Below are 25,712 nucleotides of genomic sequence, written 5' to 3' on the forward strand. Positions count from 1 at the left end.
ATAATTAACAAGGAACGTCCCTGTTCAATACCACGTAACGGTACCGTCGTTCGTATGTCATCATAGTATCATGGACTTTGGACTCATACCTCTGGACTGGACCATGGCTATCTCGTTGGTTACGTAATCATATCTGATGACAAGGTTACACTTTTGAATGTCGAGTCCTTCCTCGGCTACAGAGGTCGCAATTATGACCTTGTGTTGTCCGTCCCGGAAGTACTGGAGGACGTCGACCTGCTCATTCTTCGTCATACCTAAAGATAAAATGATGTTCTGTAACCAACCTATTTTTGTGTGTGATTGTGTTTTCGCGAACGATTAGAATTTGCAAAAATTAAAACAAAAGAAGTCTCCAGGATAATTTAAATTGCGAAGTTGAAACGACGTGAAAGTCATTATGTTTATACATTAATTCGCCGCAAAAACACGTTGTATACAGTATATTATTTTTACGTTTACTTTTTATGGTTTTATGTATTTGTATGTGAAAGAGGTTTTATGTATTTGTATGTGAAAGAGGCACTAATTAACAACATTATTAAAAGACATGACCGATCTCGCTTAACAGGTGACAAAGTCTGGTCTTTGTAATATTATTGTTGAAAATTTTATATTTGATATTTCGATGACAAGTACGACGATGTGTTCACTGTCTGTCATCTTCATCAGACAAACTCATGAGCGATCTATTTTCAAGATGATCTGTGCGGGTGATTGAGGCATTATGAACAGTTATGAACATAACGGATCTTAAGCATAACACATAACATACCTCCTCTCTGAATGGATGCCTGTGCTCCGACAAACTTGACTGGGTTCAGTTTCCTCAGAGCGATATCATCTTTCATCCATGATTCAATTGCCTTAACAAGGTCACGTGTTTTCACAAAAATGATTCCTCGTGAGTCCTCTTTTTGTCTGTATGCCTCCACCAACATTTCCTTCAGCTTCTCGAGTTTAGGGTTGACATGTTCCGGATTGTATAAACAGTTTTCGAGAAGAGGCCGGCTACCTGTAGTGACAGAACCCAAATTTTACACCAACATTTTCTGGCAACAATTCAATGTACTTAAAGCTGACAATGCAAGTTAAAAAATATACATTTGAGAATTACAAAAAAAAAATAATAAAGTTTTTTTTTCAAAATTCGGTTCTGAGACAACCCCTTGCGTTTCTAAGGACGGGCAGTCGTCATTTTGTTTTAACTCTGCTTGGATACAACACAGGGTACCGACCCCCTATATAAAGCGTGTGAAACACACACATGTGCAATCAGTCGAACGCTTGCTGTTCCAGGTGTAACATTACTAACACTTGACTGGCTCTAGATCTACTGCACTATATACCAAAGACGTAATGATAATAAAATGGTTGGTACTTTCAATGTTTTCTCAAATAAAGTTTCTAAGAACCATATAAAGATATGTACAGTTAAATTAAAAGTAATGCATGAATTAATACTTTCTTTCCACGTGCGAGATCCATTTTGATTATAACGTAAATAGACACGGAAATTCTAATAGGAGATAACAATGTCAAACTAAATATAAATACTGCACTCACCTGACAAGGTTTCATTGAAGTAATAATTTCAGCTAGATCCCAAAATATGTCAAATACGAGCAAATAAAACACTTCAACATATTAGATATTACACGCACATGTACACGTGTGTGCCTTTGGTAGTTTATATATGAAAGCGTCAGTTGTTCGGGGCAGGTGGTCACGTGCAAGTGGCCAGTCGAGTACATCGGGTACGATAGCATACACGGAGATATGTGGACGGATTATTATCAGGATTTTTAGCTCACCTGGCCCGAAGGGCCGGTGAGCTTATGTCATGGCGCGGCGTCCGTCGTCCGTCCGTCCGTCCGTCCGTCAACATTTCCTTTAAATCGCTACTAGTCATAGAGTTCTGCATGGATTGTAACCAAATTTGGCCGCAAACATCCTTGGGGGAGGGGGAACAGAACTTGTATAAATTTTGGCTCTGCCCCCCCCCCTCGGGGCAGGAGGGGCGGGGCCCAATGGGGAAATAGAGGTAAATCCTATAAATCGCTACTTGTCCTAGAGTTCTGCATGGATTGTAACAAAATTTGACCACAAACATCCTTGGGGGAGGGGAAACAGAACTTGTATAAATTTTGGCTCTGGTCCCCCAAGGGCAGGAGGGGCGGGGCCCAATAGGGGTAATAGAGGTAAATCCTATAAATCGCTACTTGTCATAGAGCTCTGAATGGAATGTAACCAAATTTGGCCACAAACATCCTTTGGGGAAGGGGAACAGAACTTGTATAAATTTTGGCTCTGGTCCCCCGGGGGCAGGAGGGTCGGGGCCCAATAGGGTAATAGAGGTAAATCCTTTAAATCGCTACTTGTCATAGAGTTCTGAATGGAATGTAACCAAATTTGGCCACAAACATCCTTGGGGGAAGGGGAACAGAACTTGTATAAATTTTGGCTCTGGTCCCCCGGGGGCAGGAGGGTCGGGGCCCAATAGGGGAATAGAGGTAAATCCTTTAAATCGCTACTAGTCATAGAGTTCTGATTGGAATGTAACCAAATTTGGCCACAAACATCCTTGGGGGAAGGGGAACAGAACTTGTATAAATTTTGGCTCTGGTCCCCCGGGGGCAGGAGGGGCGGGGCCCAATAGGGGTAATAGAGGTAAATCCTTTAAATCGCTACTAGTCATAGAGTTCTGAATGGAATGTAACCAAATTTGGCCACAAACATCCTTGGGGGAAGGGGAACAGAACTTGTGTAAATTTTGGCTCTCCCCCCAGGGCAGGACGGGTTGGGCCCAATAGGGGAATTAGAGGTAAATCCTTTAAATCACTTCTTGTCCTAGAGTTTTGCTTGGATTGTGACCAAATTTGGCCATAAACATCCTTGGGGGAAGGGGAACAGAACTTGTATAAATTTTGGCTCTGACCCCCTGGGGGCGGGAGGGGTGGGGCCCAATAGGGGATTTAGAGGTTAATATTAAAATTCCTTCAGAAAAGAAACAATGAACCTGTATTCAGAACATTACTTGGCATTACAAACCAGGTGAGCGATACAGGCCCTCTGGGCCTCTTGTTATTCATTTGTGTGGAAAGTTAAATTTGTGAAACCTCTAAATACAGCTTAGATTTGACATGTTTGCTTGCTAAAACCAGCCCTACACATATTTACAGGTAAGGTGTTTTGTTTATGTATCAGTAGGTGATACACAGTGGACAACTGCTAGGTGTATATGTAATGTACATGACTGAGCGCACGTGTGTCGATTCACGCGTTGATATAGGGGTCGGCAGGCGTCTCGTATCAAAGCTGAGTTCAAACAAAATGGCGTCTGCCCGTCCTTAGAAACGCAATGGGCTGTCTCAGAAACAAATTTTGAAAAAAGAAATTTCATTATTTTTTTTTAATCTCAAATGTACATTTTTAACTTGCATTGTCAGCTTTAATGTAATGAGCTTTTTCATTAGATTAAACATTTACATTATCATCATATAACTGAAATTCTCCAATTCTAGACACCAGTAGACTACTTAGAAGTTCATTGACGCAAATTATAACAAAAGTATAGTATAATTCTCAAATTATACCAACTGAGAAATCTCAAAATGTCATACAGTATTGATATTATAACTTATTTGTTTGTTCCTCTTTATGAAGGTGAAGACAAAACATGTTTGTGTGTTTACCTTCAAATATTAACTCCATCTTGCGATCCGTGTTATCTTTGATGCTGTGTTCATTGATGGCTCGAATACTGTCATCAAGGAAATCAAGAGCATCCTTTACTCTGGCATCGTGGTAGATTATCAAGCTTTTGTTGTAGAGCTGTAAAGAAACATCTAGTTCACGGTAATATTATAGAGAGGGGGTAGGGGTGATATCATAATATACTTTCATATGGGACAAGAAAGTAATTCCAACCGTGTGGACAAAACAAAATTGTCAAATTTTCGAGGCGATCTGCCCCTTTATCAAGACATACAAAACGAACACGATTACATAATAGGATACGAACAGTAATGCGGGACAAAGTAGACAAATATTAAACTATACAGCACAATGGGACGCAATATACGCTTCGGCAAGTGGAAGGCGAAGGCCGGATCTACAAAAATGTATCCATGCTGTTCGGCAGAACGCTAAAATATGAGTGATGACTGGAAAGCCTACCACGTGTGACGTCAAATGTGTGGCGAAATTGATTTATAGTGCTCATTAGTATAGGATGCAAATTTAGTCGCCTATCTCCTCGGTGTGTTGGCAAAGAAGCAAAGTCCCAAATTTAGTCGCCTTTTGCTAGGCAGCACATGTAAAGGATCAAAAACGCGTAGAACAGAACAGGAAAATGCTGGAAGTAGGGATATACTTTCATATGTAGATACATTTATGTATAAAACATAGAGTTATTCTACCAGAAGGTCACACAATGTAGTAAAACCAGAAGATTGCGGATGATTTTACAAGCATTTAGTAATACCGTGGATAGAATATCCTTATCCTTCATATTAACATACGAAAGATTATTTGTCTCTCATACATTAACGTTTTATTACATTTTACAACTATAATAGCACATGATTTGGGGAATTAAATTCGAAAAAAATGCAAGTGCAAGTGGATTCTCCATTCTTGAAAATTTCATGATATTTTAAATGAAAATCCCATTGTTTGCATTCTTTATTGTTAAACAAGGACATAGTCATTCAGATCCCCCGCCAATGGAGATATCAAAGCTGAAGTAAGTTTGATTGTGGAGACTTATGTGTAGGAAAAAACCCAGGAAAAGTGCAAAAAATGAAAACCTAAAAATAGCAAAAGGTACTACTAGAATGTGTCTATGAAGTGGAATTATCTCTGCTGGTTTTAGAGTTATGCTCCGGAAATGAACCTGCTACAAAAATATGATATTTTCAGCAATGTTTCTATGGTTACAGAAAAAAGCACAAAAAGTGAAAACCTAAAAATAGCAAAAGGCACTACTAGACCATAAGACTAATGTGCCTATGGAGTTCCGTGCATATATCTCAACCGGTTTTCCAGTTATGCTGCGGAAACGAACCTGGTACAAAAATACGATATTTTCAGCGATGAGTCCATGGTTACGGAAAAAGTGCAAAAAAAAAAAACTAAAACAAGAGGCCCATGGGCCTTAACGGTCACCTGATTTCAGATACAGAATGAAACAAAGACATGCATATAAACACTATATATTGGCCCATCAGGCCCTTGAAGTCGGTCAGTGATTTTATAAATTTGACTTTTTAATCTATGAAGATTATGTGAATTCAGAAGAAAGATTTTTGAAATGTTATCCATTTTGACCCCTTTTGGCCCCACCCCTCTGGCCTCTGGAGGTCGGCCAAGACCAATATGGATATGATGTTAAAATGCTATCTCAGGCTAATAATTCTAACCCAGATTGACTAATTTCCTATGAAAACTAAGCAAATAATGTTCCTAAATGTGTTTTTCCTTTATAAACTATAGTAAATTCGACCCCCTCCCGAGGGGAAAATCTGAGATCCCAGGACCATGAAATTCACAATTTTTTGTAAAGGGCCTTAAGACCTTCTAATCTGTCAAGAGTATCTTGTTCCATCAAATCTGTGAATTCAAAAAGAAGATTTTTGAAATTACCATTTTGACCCCTTTTTGCTCCGCCCCTCTGGCCCATGGGGGTCAGCCATGAACAATATGGATATGATGTTAAAATGCTCTCTCAGGCTAATCATTCTAACCCAGTTTGACTAATTTCCTATGAAAAATAGGCAAATAATGTTCATAAATGTGTTTTTCCTATATAAACTAAAGTAAACTTGACCCCCTCCCCAGGGGGAAACATGAGACCCCAGGGTCATGTAATTCACAATTTTTGTAAAGGACTTTAAGACCTTTCCATCTATGCAGAGTATTTGATTCTACCAGTTCCAGTATTTCAGAAGAAGATTTTTAAAGTTTTAGCCTATTTGACCCGTTTTGGCCCCATCCCTAAGGCCCCTGGGGATCAGTCATGCAAAATCTGTTGATAAGATTCAATGGCCAACACATAGGGATATTTCTGACAACAATTGACTAATTTCCTATTTTAATGACTAAATAATGCTCAAAAATGTGTTTTCCCTATATAAACTATTGTAAACTTAACCCCCTCCCCAGGGGGAAACATGAGACCCAAGGGTCATATAATTCACAATTTTTCATAAAACACCTTAAGACCTGTCCATCTATGAAGAGTATTAGATTCTACCATTTCCAGTATTTAAGAAGAAGATTTTTAAAGTTTGAGCCTATTTGCCCCTTTTGACCAGGACCAATATAGATATATGATATTAAAATGTTATCTCAGGCTAATAATTCTAAACAAGTTTGACACATTTTCTATGAAAATTGAGCAAAATATGCTCATAAATGTGTTTTCCCTATATAAACTATAGTAAACTTGACCCCCTCCCCAGGGGGAAACGTGAGACCCCAGGGTCATATAATTCACAATTTTTGTAAAGGACCTCAAGACCTTTCCATCTATGAAGAGTATGTGATTCTACCATTTCCAGAATTTCAGAAGAAGATTTTTGAAGTTATAGCCTATTTGACCCCTTTTGACCCCGCCCCTAAGGCCCCTGGGGGTCAGTCATGGAAAACTGGTTAATAGGAATCAATAGCCATGATCAAATAATACTCAAAAATGTGTTTTCCCTATACAAACTATAGTAAGCTTGACCCCCTCCCCAGGGGGAAACGTGAGACCCCAGGGTCATATAATTCACAATTTTTGTAAAGGACCTCAAGACCTTTCCATCTATGAAGAGTATGTGATTCTACCATTTCCAGATTTTCAGAAGAAGATTTTTGAAGTTATAGCCTATTAGACCCCTTTTGACCCCGCCCCTAAGGCCCCTGGGGGTCAGTCATGGAAAACTGGTTAATAGGATTCAATAGCCATCTCATACTGATAATTCTGACAATATTTGACTCATTTCCTATTACAAATGATCAAATAATACTAAAAAATGTGTTTTCCCTATATAAACTATAGTACACTTGACCCCCTCCCCAGGGGGAAACGTGAGACCCCAGGGTCATATAATTCACAATTTTTGTAAAGGACCTCAAGACCTTTCCATCTATGAAGAGTATGTGATTCTACCATTTCCAGAATTTCAGAAGAAGATTTTTGAAGTTATAGCCTATTTGACCCCTTTTGACCCCGCCCCTAAGGCCCCTGGGGGTCAGTCATGGAAAATTGGTTAATAGGATTCAATAGCCATCTCATACTGATAATTCTGACAATATTTGACTCATTTCCTATTACAAATGATCAAATAATACTAAAAAATGTGTTTTCCCTATATAAACTATAGTACACTTGACCCCCTCCCCAGGGGGAAACGTGAGACCCCAGGGTCATATAATTCACAATTTTTGTAAAGGACCTTAGGACCTTTCTATCTATGAAGAGTATTTAATTCCATCACATCTGTGAGTGGAGAAGAAGATTTTTGAAATTTTAGTCAATTTTACCCCTTTTGGCCCCTCCCATAGCTCCCTGGGGGGTGAGGATAATATAATTCAAACTTTTGATTGGCCTTATGCCTAAGAAGATTTGTGCAAAATTTCATTGAAATTGCTTCAGCAGTTTTGGAGAAGAAGTTGAAAATGTAAATTGTTTACGGACATACGACGCACGACGCACGACGACGGACAAAGGCGATTAGAAAAGGTCAATTGAGACTTCGTCTCAGGTGACCTAAAAAGCAAAAGGCACTACTAGACCATAAGAACAATGTGTCTGTGAAGTTTCATGGAAATATCTCTACTGGTTTTAAAGTTATGCTCCGGAAACCATTCGTCCGGACGGACGGAACCCATTTGTATATCCCACGCCAACTTTGTTGGGCGGGGGATAACTAGCGTATTTTCTGAAAATGACGTTAAAATTCACAGAAAAAAATCAAATTTTCGCTGAAGTAGTGACGTCACGATATTTTGCATAATAGCCATTAATACAGCTTCAGCCGGCAAGAGTGTAATGCATAGAATAAACTGCATCAGGTACGCGAGAAACAATGCTAACACAATATCATTATAAATATTATTTTGCTAATGATTTAATCGAATTGGCATAACCAGCAACAGAGTTGCTTTACATATTATGAATTTCGACAATTCAACGCATTTCAGTACTCTAATCCATTTGATTTTCGCGGGAAAGTTTCAAAGCGACACAGTCATTAGTTAAACTAATTTAAAACTATTTACTAAGATAGCAATGCGTCACAACTGAATTTGTTTGATTGTAAAAGTAAAAGCATGAAAATCAGTGCTTAATTAGAACCTCACTTAGAGCTATTCAAATTACATTATAAGCATTATTCTCAATAAATTTTGAGTTTTTGTAGTCATAGAATAAAAGCGGACGGAAATTCTCTTTTCATAGATTATTCTGTCATAAACCCCTAAAAGATATTGAGAATAATGTTTACATATGCTTTTGTAGTATAAGTGATTATCAATGGTAAATAATGCTGAGAGAGCTTCATCATATCTTTCGATAAGGTTTTGAGAAACCTAAATTGGATATGAACGCAAAAGCCATAACAATCACTAGAACACTAGAAAATAATAAACATGCGCAAAATAAAGATTGAGCGAAAGATGCTGGAACCTACTGTAAACCCACTTATTTTTCGCGTGCGATTTATTTATGTCTATTTTGTGAGTTACATGAATTCGTAAAAATAAATCGTCGCCAGTTTAATACACCGTTTAAGCTCCTGTCATATGAAAAACGTTATAAATGGCTACAAATCTAATTCGCAAAAATAAAACCCCGCAAATAAGTCCAAACAGTAAATCGTGAAAATGTACATCCCCAAAATGTAAATACTATACAGTACGTACATCAAGATAGTTCCGACACGTGGTGAAGAATCGCCGGGCTGCCTGGTCAAACACTTTTGCGGTCTCATTCCACAGGCGACTAAGCCATTGTGTATACGGATCGTCTCCTCTTCTAGCAGGTGCACGGAGAGTAACATGGGCATCTGGCAATGTTCTAGCATCTGTAAATAAAGAAGAGGTCCATGAGGCTTGAAGGTGAAATATAATAATTTATTAAAGCAGATATAGGTCACGTATCATTGTAAACGTTTTAAAAAGAATGCTTTCTCTAAACAACGAATTTACCATTGTATATTGTAAACCAACTTTCTTTCGCGACAACTAAATTCCGCGATTTCCGTTTCAAAGCATTTTTGCGAAGATAAAGTTTCATAGTTTTAAAATTAAATGGAAATACATTTCAATTGTTGAAGATATTGAGTGGATCGAGTTAAACAAATCGCGAATTCACCGTGATCGCGAAATTAAATTGCACTCGAAAGAATGTTGGTTCACAGTCAATTAGAATTAAGTAAATTTAATACTGTACAATGCTTTGGTATAACATTGATAAATAATTTTCATAACATTGTAATGAATAGGTAAAGGGAACGCAAGCTATCTCCGTGTACCAGTATTCACATTTTCAATTCAGAGTAATATATGTTCAATCTATAGTATCTTACGTTCAGATTTCTGCATGTACTGTTCTATTTTAGCCATCAAGTTGTTGATTGCTTGACCAAATACGTTACTTTTTCTGCCTTGTACCTGCTCTGTGCCTGAAACGGTAGATGGAAATCAGGATTATTTATATAATGTGATCAGACACATTGATTGGTTAATGAATGGGACTAAATCATGTACCACGTGATATCCGATAACGTTTGAGTGGAACTGATATATCCAGTGTTGATGTAGCGTAACTTTTTTGTTTTGTTACCTTCACGCTTGATGACGTATCCGCGGGATTTCACCTTTTAGCGCCATTTCATCAAATACAAAACAATAGTCTCTCATAAACGTTATCAGGTCTCACGTGGTAAGCGAGTAAGTTCCATTGGCAAACTAATAATTTTTTCTAAAAAGTTGGCTGTGAAATCAAGTGCAGTTATTTAAATGTATCCAAACTTACATTCTAATTTGGTGCTATTCTGTTTAAATTTACATACGATTGACGTCCACCTAAATAAGTTCGTTTCAATGGTTGACTTGTCATGCTTTTTCAACAATAAGAGATTATTTTTTGCTTTCTTTATGGAACTCACTTTGTTCCGGAAGAGAGACGTACTCTTGTAATTTTGCTGTACATCGCCGCACTGTACATAAATCTTGAGCATCGAGATGGGCCATGATCTTTTCTATCCACGTAATTGCATCTTCTTTCTTCTTTGCCTTGCCCACCCCAACCGAGGCTGTTAGTCCTACCACCTTTAACATAAATTGGGGATAAGGTTACATTTTTACCACCACCATTTTATCTACTCACAGCCACTTCCGGTATGAGCAGCAGTGACTGACTTCTATTTCTACGTTCAATACGGTATTGAAATGCCTTCTACTGCTATTGAAAAGCTTCTTTATATGTCATAGCGTAATGCTTCATGCTCTGTGAACTCTCCAAAAAGTTTGCAAACAATTTTATTTTCATAACCATACAGAATTAAACACGAGACTAATTCATGTACCACGTGTTACCTGATAACATTTGTCCGAGATCATTGTTTTTATTGGTGATGAAATGACGCTGTAAGTTGATATCCCACGCTAACGTCATTTCAGCGGGAAGATTACAAAGAGTTACATTCCATCACCATTGGAGATACTAGTCCCGCACAAACGTTATCGGGTATCACGTGGTACGTGAATTAGTCCCATTCACGCTGAATTGACTATAAAAAAAAACAAAATACCAACCTGTGGGAGGACTTTTCGTTCATCTGTGTCCGGATCGAGCTTAATGTCAATGTAATGATGCATGATTCGGTTGAAGGAATGCTTGAAGTTGGAGTGGTGACATTCATCAAACACAAGGAGCGAGAATTGTGTGATTTCCACGTTCTTCTCACAGAGGGCATTTACCAACAACTGTGCCGTTACAACCAACACCTCTCGCCTGTTAAAGGTTCAAAATCATTAAAATATACAATTTAGTACTGATAAGTCGATTCTAACGTTGAGCAGGGGAACTCGTCCCATCCAGAGCATAATGCATTGTCATATGGCACAGGTGTTATACAAATCGTATTGCCGCTTATTTTCGCGGGGAGGATATTTTTTTTCGATTTAGCGGGATACACTACTGGAATATAGTCCATGAAAATGCCATGAATTAGATTATAAAAAAGCAATGAAAAAATCATTGGCAAACCCCATGAAAATCGCCATGAAAAGGTAAAGTAATCATGATCATGAAAAATCAATGAAATTCATATTTCAGTATTTTTATGACCATGAATATTAATATATTTTCCTGGCCGTGAACATGATTATGGCCATGAATAAGGTAAAGTAATCATGGGGTAGTTGAAAGTTCATGGTTTTTTCATTACTAAATGAAATTATTTATGGCCCTGATATTTCTAACAACTGTTTCAAATCTTTACCAATGAAACTTCATCATGAAGAGAATTGTATTTTTCATTAATATACTTCAAGGCTATGATAAATTTCCATTTTCTCCATCCGCCTTAATTATAATTCACTACAGTAACTCCACATGGAAACCATGAGAAAAATGATATTACCAAGAAACTTGAACATGTATAATACAAGCTACATAGCATTTTTGTAAATATATATCCCTACATTAATATATAATGTTCAACAGAAGAGTTCAACTTAATTGGAATCACCAACAGTTTACTGTGTTCATCATGTTTTCATACTGCCACATATAAATGCCATGAAAATCTGTTATCAGTGACATGCAGCGATTGATGTCATTATACATTCTCAGTAAATTAGTATTTGTCCAAAATAAACTTACAGTGGTAAAGCATGACAGTTTATATGGACAATATAATTAAATAACAATTGACAGATAAACAAACCATCTTCATTGTGTACGTATATGAACAGTGCAAAGATTTCTTCTTGATAAAGAAATACAGATAGATTAAAACTTACCCAAGTGTTCATCTTTGCTTAAAGAAATTCAGAAATGAGATAATCCTTTCACGAATTTGACAAATCTTCAATTTTAAGACAAATAATGTTCCCCTTCTAAATTCCTGCAGACTCCACCGCCATTTTGGATTTTTACTGTTTTGACGGGAAATATATTATATGGAAGTCATGGGACTCATGTGGTCATGTGACAAGTCATGTGACTTAAAAGTTATAAGCAAAGAGATAGGAAATTATTTGTGAACTTTAGAAATTTCACTCAGAAGATACAGCATGTAAAACAAGTTTAGAAACTTTAATTTAAAGAAAATTAATTCAATATGAAAGGGTTTCTCATCAATGTTATTAATTGGTTTAATGTTAAGTTGAAGTATTTTGAAGTTCCATTTCATGGTCATGCAAGCTCTCACTATTTTAATTGAAATAAACTATTATGTTCTATTTCATGGCCATGAAAGCTAAAATTATTTTACTTAAATAAATGATGTAACATTTCATGGCCATGAAAGCTAAAACTATTTTATTTAAATAAAAGAAGTTATATTTCATGGCCATGAAAGCTTAATAACAAATAGAGATCATGAGGTGAAAAATTTTCCAAACTTTAAAGGAGATTGTAAGGCTATGATGATCACTTTGTCAACTGCATTTTCTCTTCATGGCCATTAAATTGCAAGGAATCATGGCTATGAATGTTGTTGTCACTGGAAATCATGACCATGAAAATAGTTCATGGGGTAACTGCTTGTATATACCAGCCATTTCATTGTGTTTTCATTGTCCCATGTAATATATTACAACTTTTTCATGGCACGATGAAAAATGTTCAAACTAAATTACATGGTATGTTTTCATGGTTTAATGGGAGTTTCATGGGATTTTCTTAAATTTTTCATGGTTTCCATGTGCAGTAGTGATACACCCTGGAACATACTGTAAACCAACTTCAATTCGCGTGCGATTTATTTTCGCAAATTTCGCGATCCAAGTAAATTCGCGAAAAAATATCTCCACAAACTAATACCCACAATCTAGATTGATTTAGAATTCAGTTGTTAAATCCGCAAATACTTAATAGCAGCGAAAGAAAGTTGGTTTACTCTGAAATTAAGATAGCGAAAATATAAACTCTTTCGATTTCATTTCTCCGTTTTTAAGTTAAACTACGAAAAGAAAATATTGACTTAAAAGGATCTTCTAAATAATGCAGATGTAAAAAGACAGAGGTGATATATGTTTTATATGAAGCTTTATAGTTAGTCTCTTGTTTTCTTTAACAACAAACAAGGAAATAAGCGCTTACATCTAACAAGCTAAGATTTTTGTCTGTTTCTTATTTAAAAAACTAGACAGGAGGCAATATTTTACCTTTTTATCCACTGCGACAAGTCCTGAAAGTTTTCTGTTCGTTGAGTTTCCCCAGTGATCACCTTGACGTTCTGAGAAAGATACTGACGGCACATCTTCCCTTGCTGCTCAGCGAGGGCATTCTGCTCCACTAAAAAAGCTACTTTCGGGTTCCTCCTACCCCTCATTATCTTGAAATGTTGCTGAAAAAATATACACCAACAACTAATCATGATTTAGACAAAACCATATCTAAAATCTTCAAGACTCTGTAAGGAAAGTGTGTAAAAACATTAGAATAAAGCATCCCAACTCAAGCAGTCCCTCTTTCTTTAATCTTTCTCTTATTGTCAGTTTTAATTACTCTTCCTATATTTGGTTAAAGATATCTCAGAAAATCAAAGACGCAATCACTACCTCTATGATTTTAAGAGCCACGTGGGTTTTCCCACTTCCTGTAGGAGCCACAATGATGCAGTTATGTCCTTTTAAACCAGAATCTGCGAGTTCCATTTGATAGTCACGCAAGTTCAGAGTCTCCCGTTGGATTGCAGAGTCTTCTTTGTCATCTTCCATTTGGTAATCGATATTGTCGACAGAGGACTCTGCCTCTGAAGAAAAAAATCATAGTTAACAACAAGTCAAATTAATCTTCTGAGATTATTCAATTTATACTAGAAGACTGACAAGTCAGGAAGGGCCCGACTATCACTAGCATCTTGATGCTGGGTCTTATTAACTTGAAATATATAGCCGTTAGTTATAAAGCCGTTTCCTCTACATCTGTCTTGTTATTGCCAAAAGAAGTAGTAGTCATATGGAATGATGCAAAATAATCACGTGAAATCACAATCACATTTATTTATTGCACTTCTTATCAACTCAAGTTGCTTTCCATGTAGTAAACATCCTAGTGATGAAAAATACTGATATCATTTAAGAATATAAGAAAATATGTTTTAACATTTGTTTCGTTTTCTCAACATAATGAGGAAAAAACCGGTATAAAGCTAGTATATTAATAATCCGAAATAAAAGACCAAAATAAATTCAAAGTAAAATCAAAATCATTTCTATGGAATATATATTCAGCCACTATAGGGCCTTCTTCAGTCCGAAATAACACTAACACAACGTGTTCATCTACATGTTTGTTTACATCTATTGTGTGCAGGTACGAAATGTCTCGGCCCGTTTGATGTATACGGCGGGTTATTTCGACCCAACATGCTATGTGCACTAAATCAACCCCAGTGTTATCAGATAGACTCGAGCTCGTGTAGCCATAAACATAACAATGACGTGACAAAAGGGGATATATCAGATAGACTCGTGTAGCCATAAACAGGAGACGTAATACACATATATAAATATAAAATATTATATAACATAAACATATTTATAATGAATGAACTCTTACACACTGATTGAAAATTGAATGATTTTCATCCGTTTTATAACATGCTTGGAATTCATGAAAACATTTAGAACTATCTCTGTTGTTATTTTTGCGTTAAAAACGTACCTTCATTTGCCTTCCCTGAAATGTTCCTTTTTTCCTTAAGCCCAAGAGTTTTCTCAACATCCTCGTTGGTTTGATTCAACTGATTCTCCAAATCCGCCCCTGTTCTATTCCTTGTGTTAAGTAATATATTTCCTCTACCGTGACCATTGAAAGACAATGAGGAAATTGAGCTCCTTTGTGAAAATGATGGCATTGAACTCGGACCATCAGTTCTTGGTGATGAAGGCTCTTGATATCTTTGGGGAATTGTGATATTAGAAAAATCCATTCGAGGAACGGAACCAGCATTAACATCCAGTAGTCGACTCAATGGACCATTCCTGCCGGACGCACCAGCTGAGGGCCGGAATTCCTTTACAGATGTCTCTCCGTCAATATTTAAGCTGTTTAAAACATCCGACAGCATATCTTGCTGATGTGCCAACTTGCCACTTAAAGAAGGGGTGGCAGACGATTCCCCCATGTGTGGTAGTTCGTCAGCAGTTTTACTACAGAGGGAGCCATAGCCTAAAGAAGATGGTGCGTTGAGATTGCCATCAGATACAGCTTCACCAAACCCTAACAAAAAATGTAAGTTAATGTTAACAATTGATATATCAAAGACTACATCTTTTTTCTTTAATGTTCCTTTTAGTTTTTGCTTTATTGTCTTCCCTGACAGCTACTGGATTTTTTCCTTCCTGAAATGTCTTCCATATCTTCCATATACCTTCTCTTACTATTCTTTCCTTTCTTGTCTCTTCAATACAACCTTAATCCCGTTCCTGTTTCTGTTTACAGTATATTTGTTTCTTTATTCTTCTCTTTCCTTCCAAATAATATTTTCTTTTCTTTCTTCGACATTTTCTTCTTTGCTTAAATTTGCTTTCATACCTTCCTTCTAAAACATTCATTGCTTTCCTGTTACTTATTTCCTTTTAAAATACCTTATTTGTTTTCTTAAGTTTCCTTAAGTTAACTTTCCTTAATTCATAAATAATGTCTTCCTTATTCCCCCCTTTATGTTGATTCCCCAGATATGTGTATTTTATGAGATTCCCTTGTCGTTTTATTAAGTATGGAAAATTTTGTCTCTGAATTTTCATGTTCTGATATTTGGTTTAATAACTTTTTCTTCTTCTTTTCGTATTTTTTCTATCACATTTCTATATAAAGCTATTCTTCCTTGGTCAGTTTTCCTTGTGTTTCTCTCTCATATCATAAGATTAAAGCTCTTTTTTGTATTTGCTTTCCCACATGGTTAAAATATTTCCTATAACCTTTCTTGATCATTATAATCATTATCATCAACGTTTGCTGGTCTAATAGTATGAGGAATCTTTAATAAGACAAAAGCGAAATGTACATTTTAAAATATATCCACGCTGATCAAAACATCATTGTTTACTGACCTAATAGCATGTTTTAAAATATAATTTCCCTGCTGATAAAATAACTTCATCGTTAACTGACCCAATATCATAAGGAATCTTTTGATATGATATAAGATAAAGGTACAATTTTAAATATTCCCATGCTGATCAAAAATTCCGGTTCATAAAACAGACGATAATCTTGAATTCCTATTTTGATATTTTTGATTATTTCAACTAAAAATTAACAAAATATTTCATGCGTTTATACTACAACTGCTAATAACTTCCGAAAGTTCCAGCCATAATGTCACTTAGAACAGGTTGTTGTTCTTTAATGTCACTTAGAAAAGGTTGTTGTTCCAAGAACCTTTTTCTAGTGAGGCATCTTCGCTTCATCCTTCCGTATTTTCAGTCATTTCATTTTCTGTCATTGAAAATCACTTAAATCCTTAAAAACATGAGAATCTATTTCTTACAACATGTTTAATCCTTCAATAGTACTTTAGTTTTGAAATTCATAGACTTAAAGGTATGATATGGTAAATAAAGACACATACCTGATGCATAGTCTTCCATTGTTCCGGCATCTGAACTGGCTGTTGAATCTAGACTGGAGTGAACTGGATGGTATTTTTGAATTGAAGGATCGTCTTTTCTCTGTGCATGGTATTCTGAAATATATAAACAGGAAAAACTGTACATAAAGAGCAACAGAGGGCAAAGACAAAGTGATTACATGTTCAAAAAAGTGGGATTTAACAGTCAATACAGATAAAACAAAGGTTATTGTTTTTAGAAATGGTGGAAGGAATTTTGAGAAATAATGAAAATTGGACATATAACGGATGTCATTTGAATGTTGTCAATGAATTTAATTACCTGGAAATGTTACTTAATTTTAATGGAACGTTTAGAAAAACAAAAAATAGCGAATGCAACAGTACTTATTGTATATTAAACAAAGGTTAATGGATATATATAAACAAGATTGTCTTGAACAGACAAGAACATCTTCAAAAGGATTATTTTCCTCGTGTCTTGACCACGATTTTGGTTTACAAAACTATTTCAAAAAAACAGTCTTAAGATTTTCTAAAAGAAATTTCTAAAATAAGAAACTCTGCACATAGTCTTAATGTAGAAAAGGGTCGCTGTCAGAATATACCACGTCATTTAAGAATATGTACTTTATGTAATTTAAATGATGTTGAAGATGAATTTCATTTTGTTTTGAAATGTCCATGTTACTCTGATATCCGTCAATAATTCACGAAAAACCTATTATTTAAAAAAAACCCATGTATAAACTAATACAACTTTTTAAAGCAACAGATGTGAAAGGATAACAGAACTTAGCAAAACACCTTAAAGCTGCAAACGCAAAACGATCTTTATTAATCAATTTGTTATACTCAGCAGTACTGTCTACCTGTGTCTTTGAACAATATGTATTATGTAATTCATTTGAATGCCATATGTAATTCATTTGAATGCCATTTATTAATGTATGTATGTATATACAACTGATGAGTCAGCAGACTCAAAGTAAATAAAACTTGAACTTGTTTCACATTCTAAAAAAATATCCTGTTGCAACCATTCATCCAGAATCTGATCGCTAGACATATGGTTGATATGCCAATGATGTTGCAGATCAAACATGAACCACATTCTTTCCTTCCTATCATAGAAGGATTTTATAGAACTTGCTATATTTCTGCTATCAGATTCTGCCTCTAAAGTTATTCATTCAGGAATCAGTTACACGCAAGATGCTACCATTCATTTGCTATATTTCTGCTATTATATTTTGCATCTGAAGTTATTCATTTGGAAATCAGTTCCATGCAAGATAATGTAATTTCTGTATTGAAAACAGAAAAGCATAGGCTACGTTTAAATTTCAATTATCAAAATCCAAAATGGCGGCATGTCGGCCATCTTGTTCATCGATCGATCCCAAAATGCAATATGCACAATAAAGGTCATAAAATGTGAAACAGATCGCTTAAGTACTTTCTGAGAATTGGCGGTAACAAACTTCAGCTATCAAAATCCAAGATGGCGTGCTGTCGACCATCTTTTTCACAGTTCGGTTTCAAAATGCAATATGGTAAACTAGGGCCCAAGGGAAATCTGGACAGCAATTTGAGACAGATCCGTTCAATATTTTTTGAGAAGTAGCGGTTACAAATTTCAACAAGGAGCCGCAAAGTGTGCCAATATCCCCCGCGCTCCGTACTTGGTTTAAAAACCCAAATACACCAAGGTCAAAGTAACAATTATTTGAGTATACTTAACTTAAAGTGTATGCGAGTATTGTGAATCAAAACAAATAACAGCAGGTAACAAAAAGAAATTGTAATTTGGTATTGCTGACCAAGTTTCCATGGTAACAGAAAAAAACCCTAAAAATGGAAGGTCCGCAATAGCAAAAGGCACAACCAAGGCACTTGTCTGATATATACTGAAAAATTCATGGAGCTGCATTGAACGGCTTTGGAGTTATAGCCCGGACACAAAAAGAAAACAGTAATTTGGTATATTTTACTAAGTTTCCATGTTAACAGAAAAAAGCATATAACATGGAAGGTCTGAAATAGGAAAAGGCACAACTAGGGCATTTGTCTGATATATTCAGAAAATTTCCTGGAGCTATGTTGAACGGTTTTGTTAAAGTCCGGAAACAAAAAGAAATAGTAATTTGGTATTGCTGACCAAGTTTCCATGGTAACAGAAAAAAACCCTAAAAATGGAAGGTCCGCAATAGCAAAAGGCACAACCAAGGCACTTGTCTGATCTATACAGAAAGTTTCAAGAAGCTGCATTGAACAGTTTTGGAGTAATAGTCAGGAAACAAAAGGAAACAGTTCTTTGTTATTTTTTACTAGTTTACATAGTAACGAAAATAATTTCAAAATGGAAGGTCCGCAATAGCAAAAGGCACAACCAGGACACTTGTCTGATCTATACAGAAAGTTTCACGGAGCCCAATACAATATCCCCCGCAAGTGCGCTTCGTCGGGGATAATTATTAAAATCCAAGATGGAGTTCTGTCAGCCATCTTGTTCTTCGATCAGTCCCAAAATGCAATATGCACAACTAAGGCCATAAAGGAATCTGTATGTAAAATTTCAGTATTTGTATCAGGAATAGCTGTAACAAGAATTTTTAACGGAGAGAAGGACGAACGGACGACAGGTATTTGGAATACTCTCTAAAAAACCAGAAGGTGGGTCTTTATAGCTGGTTCGTCTTTATACGGAGGTTGAATTGTATTGAAATTTGTCATTTATGACCCTAGAAAAGTGGTCTTTTAAGCAGGTGAACTTTACACCGAGACGGTCACTAAATAGGTTTTACTATACTTACTCTCCAAGAAGTCTGGGTCTATCTTGTTTATCAGGAGATCTTGTTTACCCTCTTCAGCCTCATGCACCGACTGCAGAAACAGTTTATACCAGTCTCGCACTCTCTTTGGAATCCGTTCCAGGAGTACAATAGATGCGGCAATGTCCCCACGACAAATTCTCTCAGCTTCAATTTCCTCCTTATCCTGCTTATTAATCACTTTGTAACACACAAGACTACCTACCAAATTGCTGGGATTCAGTTTGTTCACAATTTTAGGACCAAATGTATCTATAATATGTTTGTGATGTGCGACGTCTTCACTTGCTATCCTTTCCCCTCTTCTTAAAGCATCAGCCAAATACTCATAATCTGTAAAAGAACCATTAATAAAACACTGCTGAAATACTTCTCAAAAATATATCAGGCCTGCTTTTCTGCGAAACGTCTGCCATGAGGTGTCCTTTAAAACTTTACAGAGGATCAGTACATTTTATCATTTGCAATATAGCTTTAAAGGGCTTTTTCCGAACGGCTTTTAATTTCTAAAATGGGAATGTAAAACGAAATTGATTCATAGAGTCACAAAAGTTATTAACCTACTGTTAATATTACACTTACCATCACCTTCTAAAACAATTTAATTTAAATAAATTAAAGGCTAATTTTCATAACGCGGGTCGTTTTATGTTTCCCTTCGTCGTCCTAATTACCGCGCGTCGGTTGATTATGACAGCGCCAGACGGTAAAACAGCAACATGAATAGTCAGTGTAAACATAATCTACGCAGGGAATCCTGCATTTGGTTGGTGTTATAACATCCTCTTAGGCCATTAAAATACATTTTCGTATATTGTTATTGTTTAAAAGAACTTAATTTGATTTTTGTTTCGGAAAGGTAGTGGGCCTTTAAAAATGCATTCACTTCGACTATATAAATATATCATAATTTCATTGTTGAAAATTCAGCATAATGTTATGTTCATTGCCCTCCTGGATGTTGTCACTATATTTTAAGCTATTTATCCCAGCATGTTGTGTCTCTATTATCCCTCTCACAACCAGCATATCATCTCTATTTCATCTGTGATCTTTGTTTCCTCTCTCCCTGCTATCAGCATGTAGTCTCTTTATTCTCTCTATTCTCCTTTCCCCCCTAAAATCTAGTCTGTGTGTTTCATTGTTTTATCTCTCCTCTTAGAATGTGGCTTCTCTTTCTCCCTCTCCCTCTCAGCATGTTGCCTCTCTATTTTTTATTTTGTCTCCCTCCCAATATTTGATCTCTCTTTTCCCCTCTCCCTACCAGAATGTAGTCTCTTTGTTTCATCTCTTCTCTCAGCATATAACCTCTCTAATTTTTATCTCCCTCCCAGTATTTGATCTCTCTATTTCCCTCTCCCTACCAGAATCTGGTGTCTTTGTTTCATCTCTTCTCTTAGCATCTTGTCTTTCCATTTTATCTTCTCCTTCCAGCATGTTGTCTCTCTAGCTATTTCCTCTCTCTTCTCCTTACCAGAATCTTGTCTTTTTGTTTCAGCTCTGCTCTCAGCATGTGGTCTCTTTTTTTCTTTCTTTCTTTCCCATCATGTATCATCTCTCCCCATGCCCAACATTTGGTGTCTCTGTTCATCTCTCGCTCCAAACATGTGATCTCTAATTTCTCTAAATATTAATACCTGTTACTATAGATTATATATTCATCAATTGGCTTTTTGAAACATAAACACAGCTACATTCCTGGATTTGAGGTTGGAAACATCCTTTGAAACCAAAAAGAATTTTTTAATTAAAAAAAAAAACCTGATTTTTTTCTTCATTTTGCTTTGAATGGAAAAATGCTTTCAACTCAATATCTAGCTGGTAACTAAAATGCTTGTAATAAAAGAGGCAGTAAATAATGTTAAGCATTTGGGTATAATGAGAGTTTTTTATCCATATTGTTTGCTAACAATAGCCAGAGTCAAATCAAAGTTAGATTAAAAAATATATATGCCATAACTGTACAAATTTTTTTACCTGTCATTTTTCTTCAGTAATATCATGAAACCAAACAGTTATGATGCATTAGGGGCTGTGAAAATCATTCAGATGGACAAATTAACATATCTGAATACGTCTACATAATGATAAACATACCTCTAAAACAGTTCACAAATAATATAATTCATGAACTGTAAAATTAATGTTTCTGTTGTTCTATGTTTAGCTCAAGGTCATTCATTTTAACAAACTTGGTAGACCTACATCCCAGTATGCTACATGCCTAATATTAGGTCTTAATGCCTCATAGTTATTCACAAGAAACTGTTTAAAGATTTTAGCATATTTGACCCATGTGACCTTGAATGGCGGTCAAGGTCATTCATTCTAACAAACTTGGTAACCCATCATCACAGCATGCTACAGACCCAATATCAAGTCTCTAGGGCCTTTGGTTGTTCAAAAGAAGCTGTTTAAAGATTTTAGCATATTTGACCCCTGTGACCTTGAATGGCAGTCATGGTCATTCATTTGAACAAACTTGGTAGCTCATCATTAGTGGTTATCATCAAGCAAACAAATAGCAACATAAAAAACAAGAGCTGTTGGAGAACAGCAAAGCTCGCCTATTCAGAAGAAGTTGATGCTCAAAAACTTCAACATGGAAATATGACAAATTAACAGACTCAAAAACCCCCTAAAGGGCCCCAAATTGGTTGTATTATCACTTTCAGTATCCATACACATAAGGAAAATAAAATCATAAACATTTATGATGACTTAAGCTTAAACAATAGACAAAATAGAAACTTGCTCAAAAACTTTAACGTGGAAATATGACAAATTAACAGACTCAAAAACCCCTAAAGGACCCCAAATTGGTTGTATTATCACGTTCAGCATCCATACACATTAGAAAAATAAAATCATAAACATTTATGATGACTTAAGCTTAAACAATTGACAAAACAGAAACTTGCTCAAAAACTTTAACGTGAAATGGGACGCCAACGCTGACGCCGACGCCGACGCCGGGGTGACAACATTAGCTCCCCCTATTCTTCGAATAGGCGAGCTAAAAACCTTGTTTTGTACAAAATGAGAATTTTTGGTACAGATTATGTCATTTGATACCAAGAAAACTCTGAGAATCAAATCCAGGGTCTTTATAAGATTGAATTACTAAGGCTACATCAGGATTTTTCATCCAAATGACTGCCCCACTATATAATTTGTTGACTATCACTGCAAAAGACTTATAACAATAGATTACACAGGAATCTTGCATTTTTTTTTGGTATTCTAACCTCATTTTACGTCAACAATGTGAATTTTCTTATACATTTCTTATGTATTTTTAAATAACTCAATCCAATGGCTTTCCCTAAGATATACAGTATTAAAAAATATAATCATATAATTTTGAATATAGCATGCACTGCTAATATGATAAATGAAAAAAAAAAATCTTAAGATAAATTTAGAGAGTCTGACCTGCTGCTTTCAAGCTCTCAACAAACGCTGTCCACTTTCCAGGCTCCTGTGTCTCTTTGATAAAATCCAGTAGTTTTATTGTTGATTCCATATCCCCTCTTTGTTGTTTTATTTGTCTTATTTCTTGCTTTTTAGCTGTAAAATAATTTACTTTAATGCATAACATCATCAACATCATATACTCTATTTGACCCAATTAATGCCCCAAATCCTATATGTGTCTCCTTATTTTTAGGCCTCAATTTTACTTATCTCAAATTATAAATGCAGACAGGAAATATGAAAAACTGCATCTATAGGTTTCTTCATTGATTTCTTTTGCAAAATAATTTAACAATTATTTTGAGCAATATTTTATGAAAGGCTAGTCCAAATTGGTTCTTTTCAATTTTCCTTTATTTGTTTCAATTTTTAAGTGCTTGTGACACATATTAGGTCGAATACGGTATATTTGACTATTGTTTCCATTTTTTAATTTAAAGTAATAAAGGTATACATGTATGTCATGTACATGTTACATGCATTACATAAACACATACATAGATGGTCACATTGATTGATAACAGTAACAAATATCTGCATAGATAATTATACTGTATATTGTATATCAAATTTTAATTCATTATCAAATCATAACAAATATTTTCAAGTAATTTCAATATAAATATGTATTTAATACTGTACCTGTATAAATATATATATATAGTTGTAACAGGGTGCAGGATTTATAATAAATTTAATCACTGTTTTTGTCAGGGATCAAACTTGGGACCTCTGGATTCTCCCTAGCTTAGGAATGTAATAAATTGTGGCTAGTGTTGACCAGAGTTAAATAGTTAAAACATATTTACTATCAAAGCTGTCTGAAAAGACCACCTAGCTAGCAGACAAAAGAAAAATGATCTTTATAGCCATATGATTTTTATACAAAAGTCAATTTAGGTTGAAATTGACCATTTGGTACCTCAAGAAACTGGTGTTAGAACAGAAGTATACATATATAAGTGTTTATGCAGAGATGGTTAATATGGCAGATTTTATTGAAGAACTTGTAATAGAAGGAGCAATGTGGCAGAGATCAGGTCAAAGTTTTTCCTGCTAGCTGTGACCCTCAAATTTTTGGACTAGCACACAAACTCTGAGTAACATTACATATATACCATATATGCCGTAATTAGTGCCCATCCCCTTTTCTGGAGAAGAGTTGAAGTTGTATAAACACCCCCATCCCATGTATCAAACAATTTGAGAAATGCCTCTGTAGCGGCTTCCGCACATTGTACACCATTGACATCAAGAATTCTAAACTGTATCTACCCTTCTTTTTAAGTTTATAGGAGGAACAATGATCAAATGGGATTTGATAATGCTATATGTCTCGAAAGAGCTGTTTACAGATTAACTCTAACATTGTTCAGATAATAAGTTCTGGCTGACAAAATTAGTAAGCTGTCTTACTGGCGGATGGACCGGCTTACATATTGGTACATGACCCTTGACTGACTTTTTTTACAAATAAGTGCCCGGTGACCCCTGACTATCTGTCCGTCACACATAAGTGTACATATGTGTTGGGGGGAGGCGCTAATAATGCGGTACCTCAGTTGATCTTGGTATAGGACAAATGTTACAGTAGAAACTAAATTATTCTCAAAGTCTGGCATTAAACACTATGGTTGTTTATCTATGCAGAGAATTTGATACTCGGCTTTCTCATGGTTACGAGAAGAAGAAGCCTGATTATTCTATCTAATACAGAGTCTTGGTTTTTAGGGACACAGCTGACCCTTACACGGGTACTCTGGGGTTTAGGACTAAGACATTGTAGCACATTGGAGTAGATATTAGGTTCTTTGCGCTATAACGGTGTAATTAGTGCTGATTGATAGTTTGCAAGGTAAGTACCGAAGTATGAAACACAGAATTTCAGAGGCCATACGCAAGCCCGAGGTACTGATACTTACCAACACTCGCAATGACCTGCACCAGACAAAGAGCAGCAATAATCTTAGATACACATGGACGAAAACTGTAGCCTCCAGACTAGCTGAGACGGATAGCCTTAGATCAAGCAATCTAGTAAACATATCTACCACAAGTTGCAGAAAATATGGGCCGTACAGAGAGACGTTTAAATACTGATTGTAGTGCACAGTGAATGTGCACATATTTTTAGTCATGGACTTCCAATGAGGATATATCATTATCTTGAACTTCTACATAATGATGTACAGTCGGCGGATCATGTAGCCAGCCAACGTCGAAAGCAGTAGTCTAATCCATAACAATAAATAATATGCTAATTGAGTAAGCTTTTGCTTCTATTCTCATGAAATGAAACAACACTGTAGTTGCGCAAATTACCTAAACTACATACTGTATATGTCACAATGTACGTCGGTACGGAGGTTGAACCAGTATTATAGTGGGAACATCAACACTGGTTACAATAAGACCCGAGATAGAATACCTATGTATGTACTGAGTAAATGATCCATAGTTGTACAAGACATGGGCTAGTATGTGCAATATATGTCATTGTTCATCGTAAGATGTAAACCGATTACGGTTGATCAATGGCTATACAGACTCAACAGCAAACAGACTACACTGTAACACAGTATGTACTTTGGAACAATAT

At 35.8% G+C, this 25,712-nt stretch overlaps 1 protein-coding gene across 1 annotated transcript in view; it reads right to left on the reverse strand.

The window, feature by feature from the left end:
• The window catches only part of LOC138335493 (ATP-dependent RNA helicase DHX58-like), a 35,146-nt gene that overhangs the window by 5,059 nt on the left and 4,375 nt on the right, over positions 1 to 25,712 (reverse strand). The window contains exons 2-14 of the mRNA XM_069284606.1: positions 23,072 to 23,206; positions 19,619 to 19,969; positions 16,803 to 16,916; positions 14,891 to 15,448; positions 13,783 to 13,976; positions 13,387 to 13,568; positions 10,807 to 11,005; positions 10,158 to 10,320; positions 9,576 to 9,671; positions 8,911 to 9,071; positions 3,696 to 3,834; positions 776 to 1,015; positions 90 to 257 (exon numbers count right to left, since the gene is read on the reverse strand). Of these exons, the coding sequence (XP_069140707.1) occupies positions 90 to 257; positions 776 to 1,015; positions 3,696 to 3,834; positions 8,911 to 9,071; positions 9,576 to 9,671; positions 10,158 to 10,320; positions 10,807 to 11,005; positions 13,387 to 13,568; positions 13,783 to 13,976; positions 14,891 to 15,448; positions 16,803 to 16,916; positions 19,619 to 19,969; positions 23,072 to 23,206 (2,700 nt within the window). The remainder of the gene's footprint in view (positions 1 to 89; positions 258 to 775; positions 1,016 to 3,695; positions 3,835 to 8,910; positions 9,072 to 9,575; positions 9,672 to 10,157; positions 10,321 to 10,806; positions 11,006 to 13,386; positions 13,569 to 13,782; positions 13,977 to 14,890; positions 15,449 to 16,802; positions 16,917 to 19,618; positions 19,970 to 23,071; positions 23,207 to 25,712) is intronic.

This window comes from Argopecten irradians, chromosome 11, assembly GCF_041381155.1.
Source record: "Argopecten irradians isolate NY chromosome 11, Ai_NY, whole genome shotgun sequence".
In the NCBI taxonomy this organism is placed as follows: domain Eukaryota; kingdom Metazoa; phylum Mollusca; class Bivalvia; order Pectinida; family Pectinidae; genus Argopecten; species Argopecten irradians.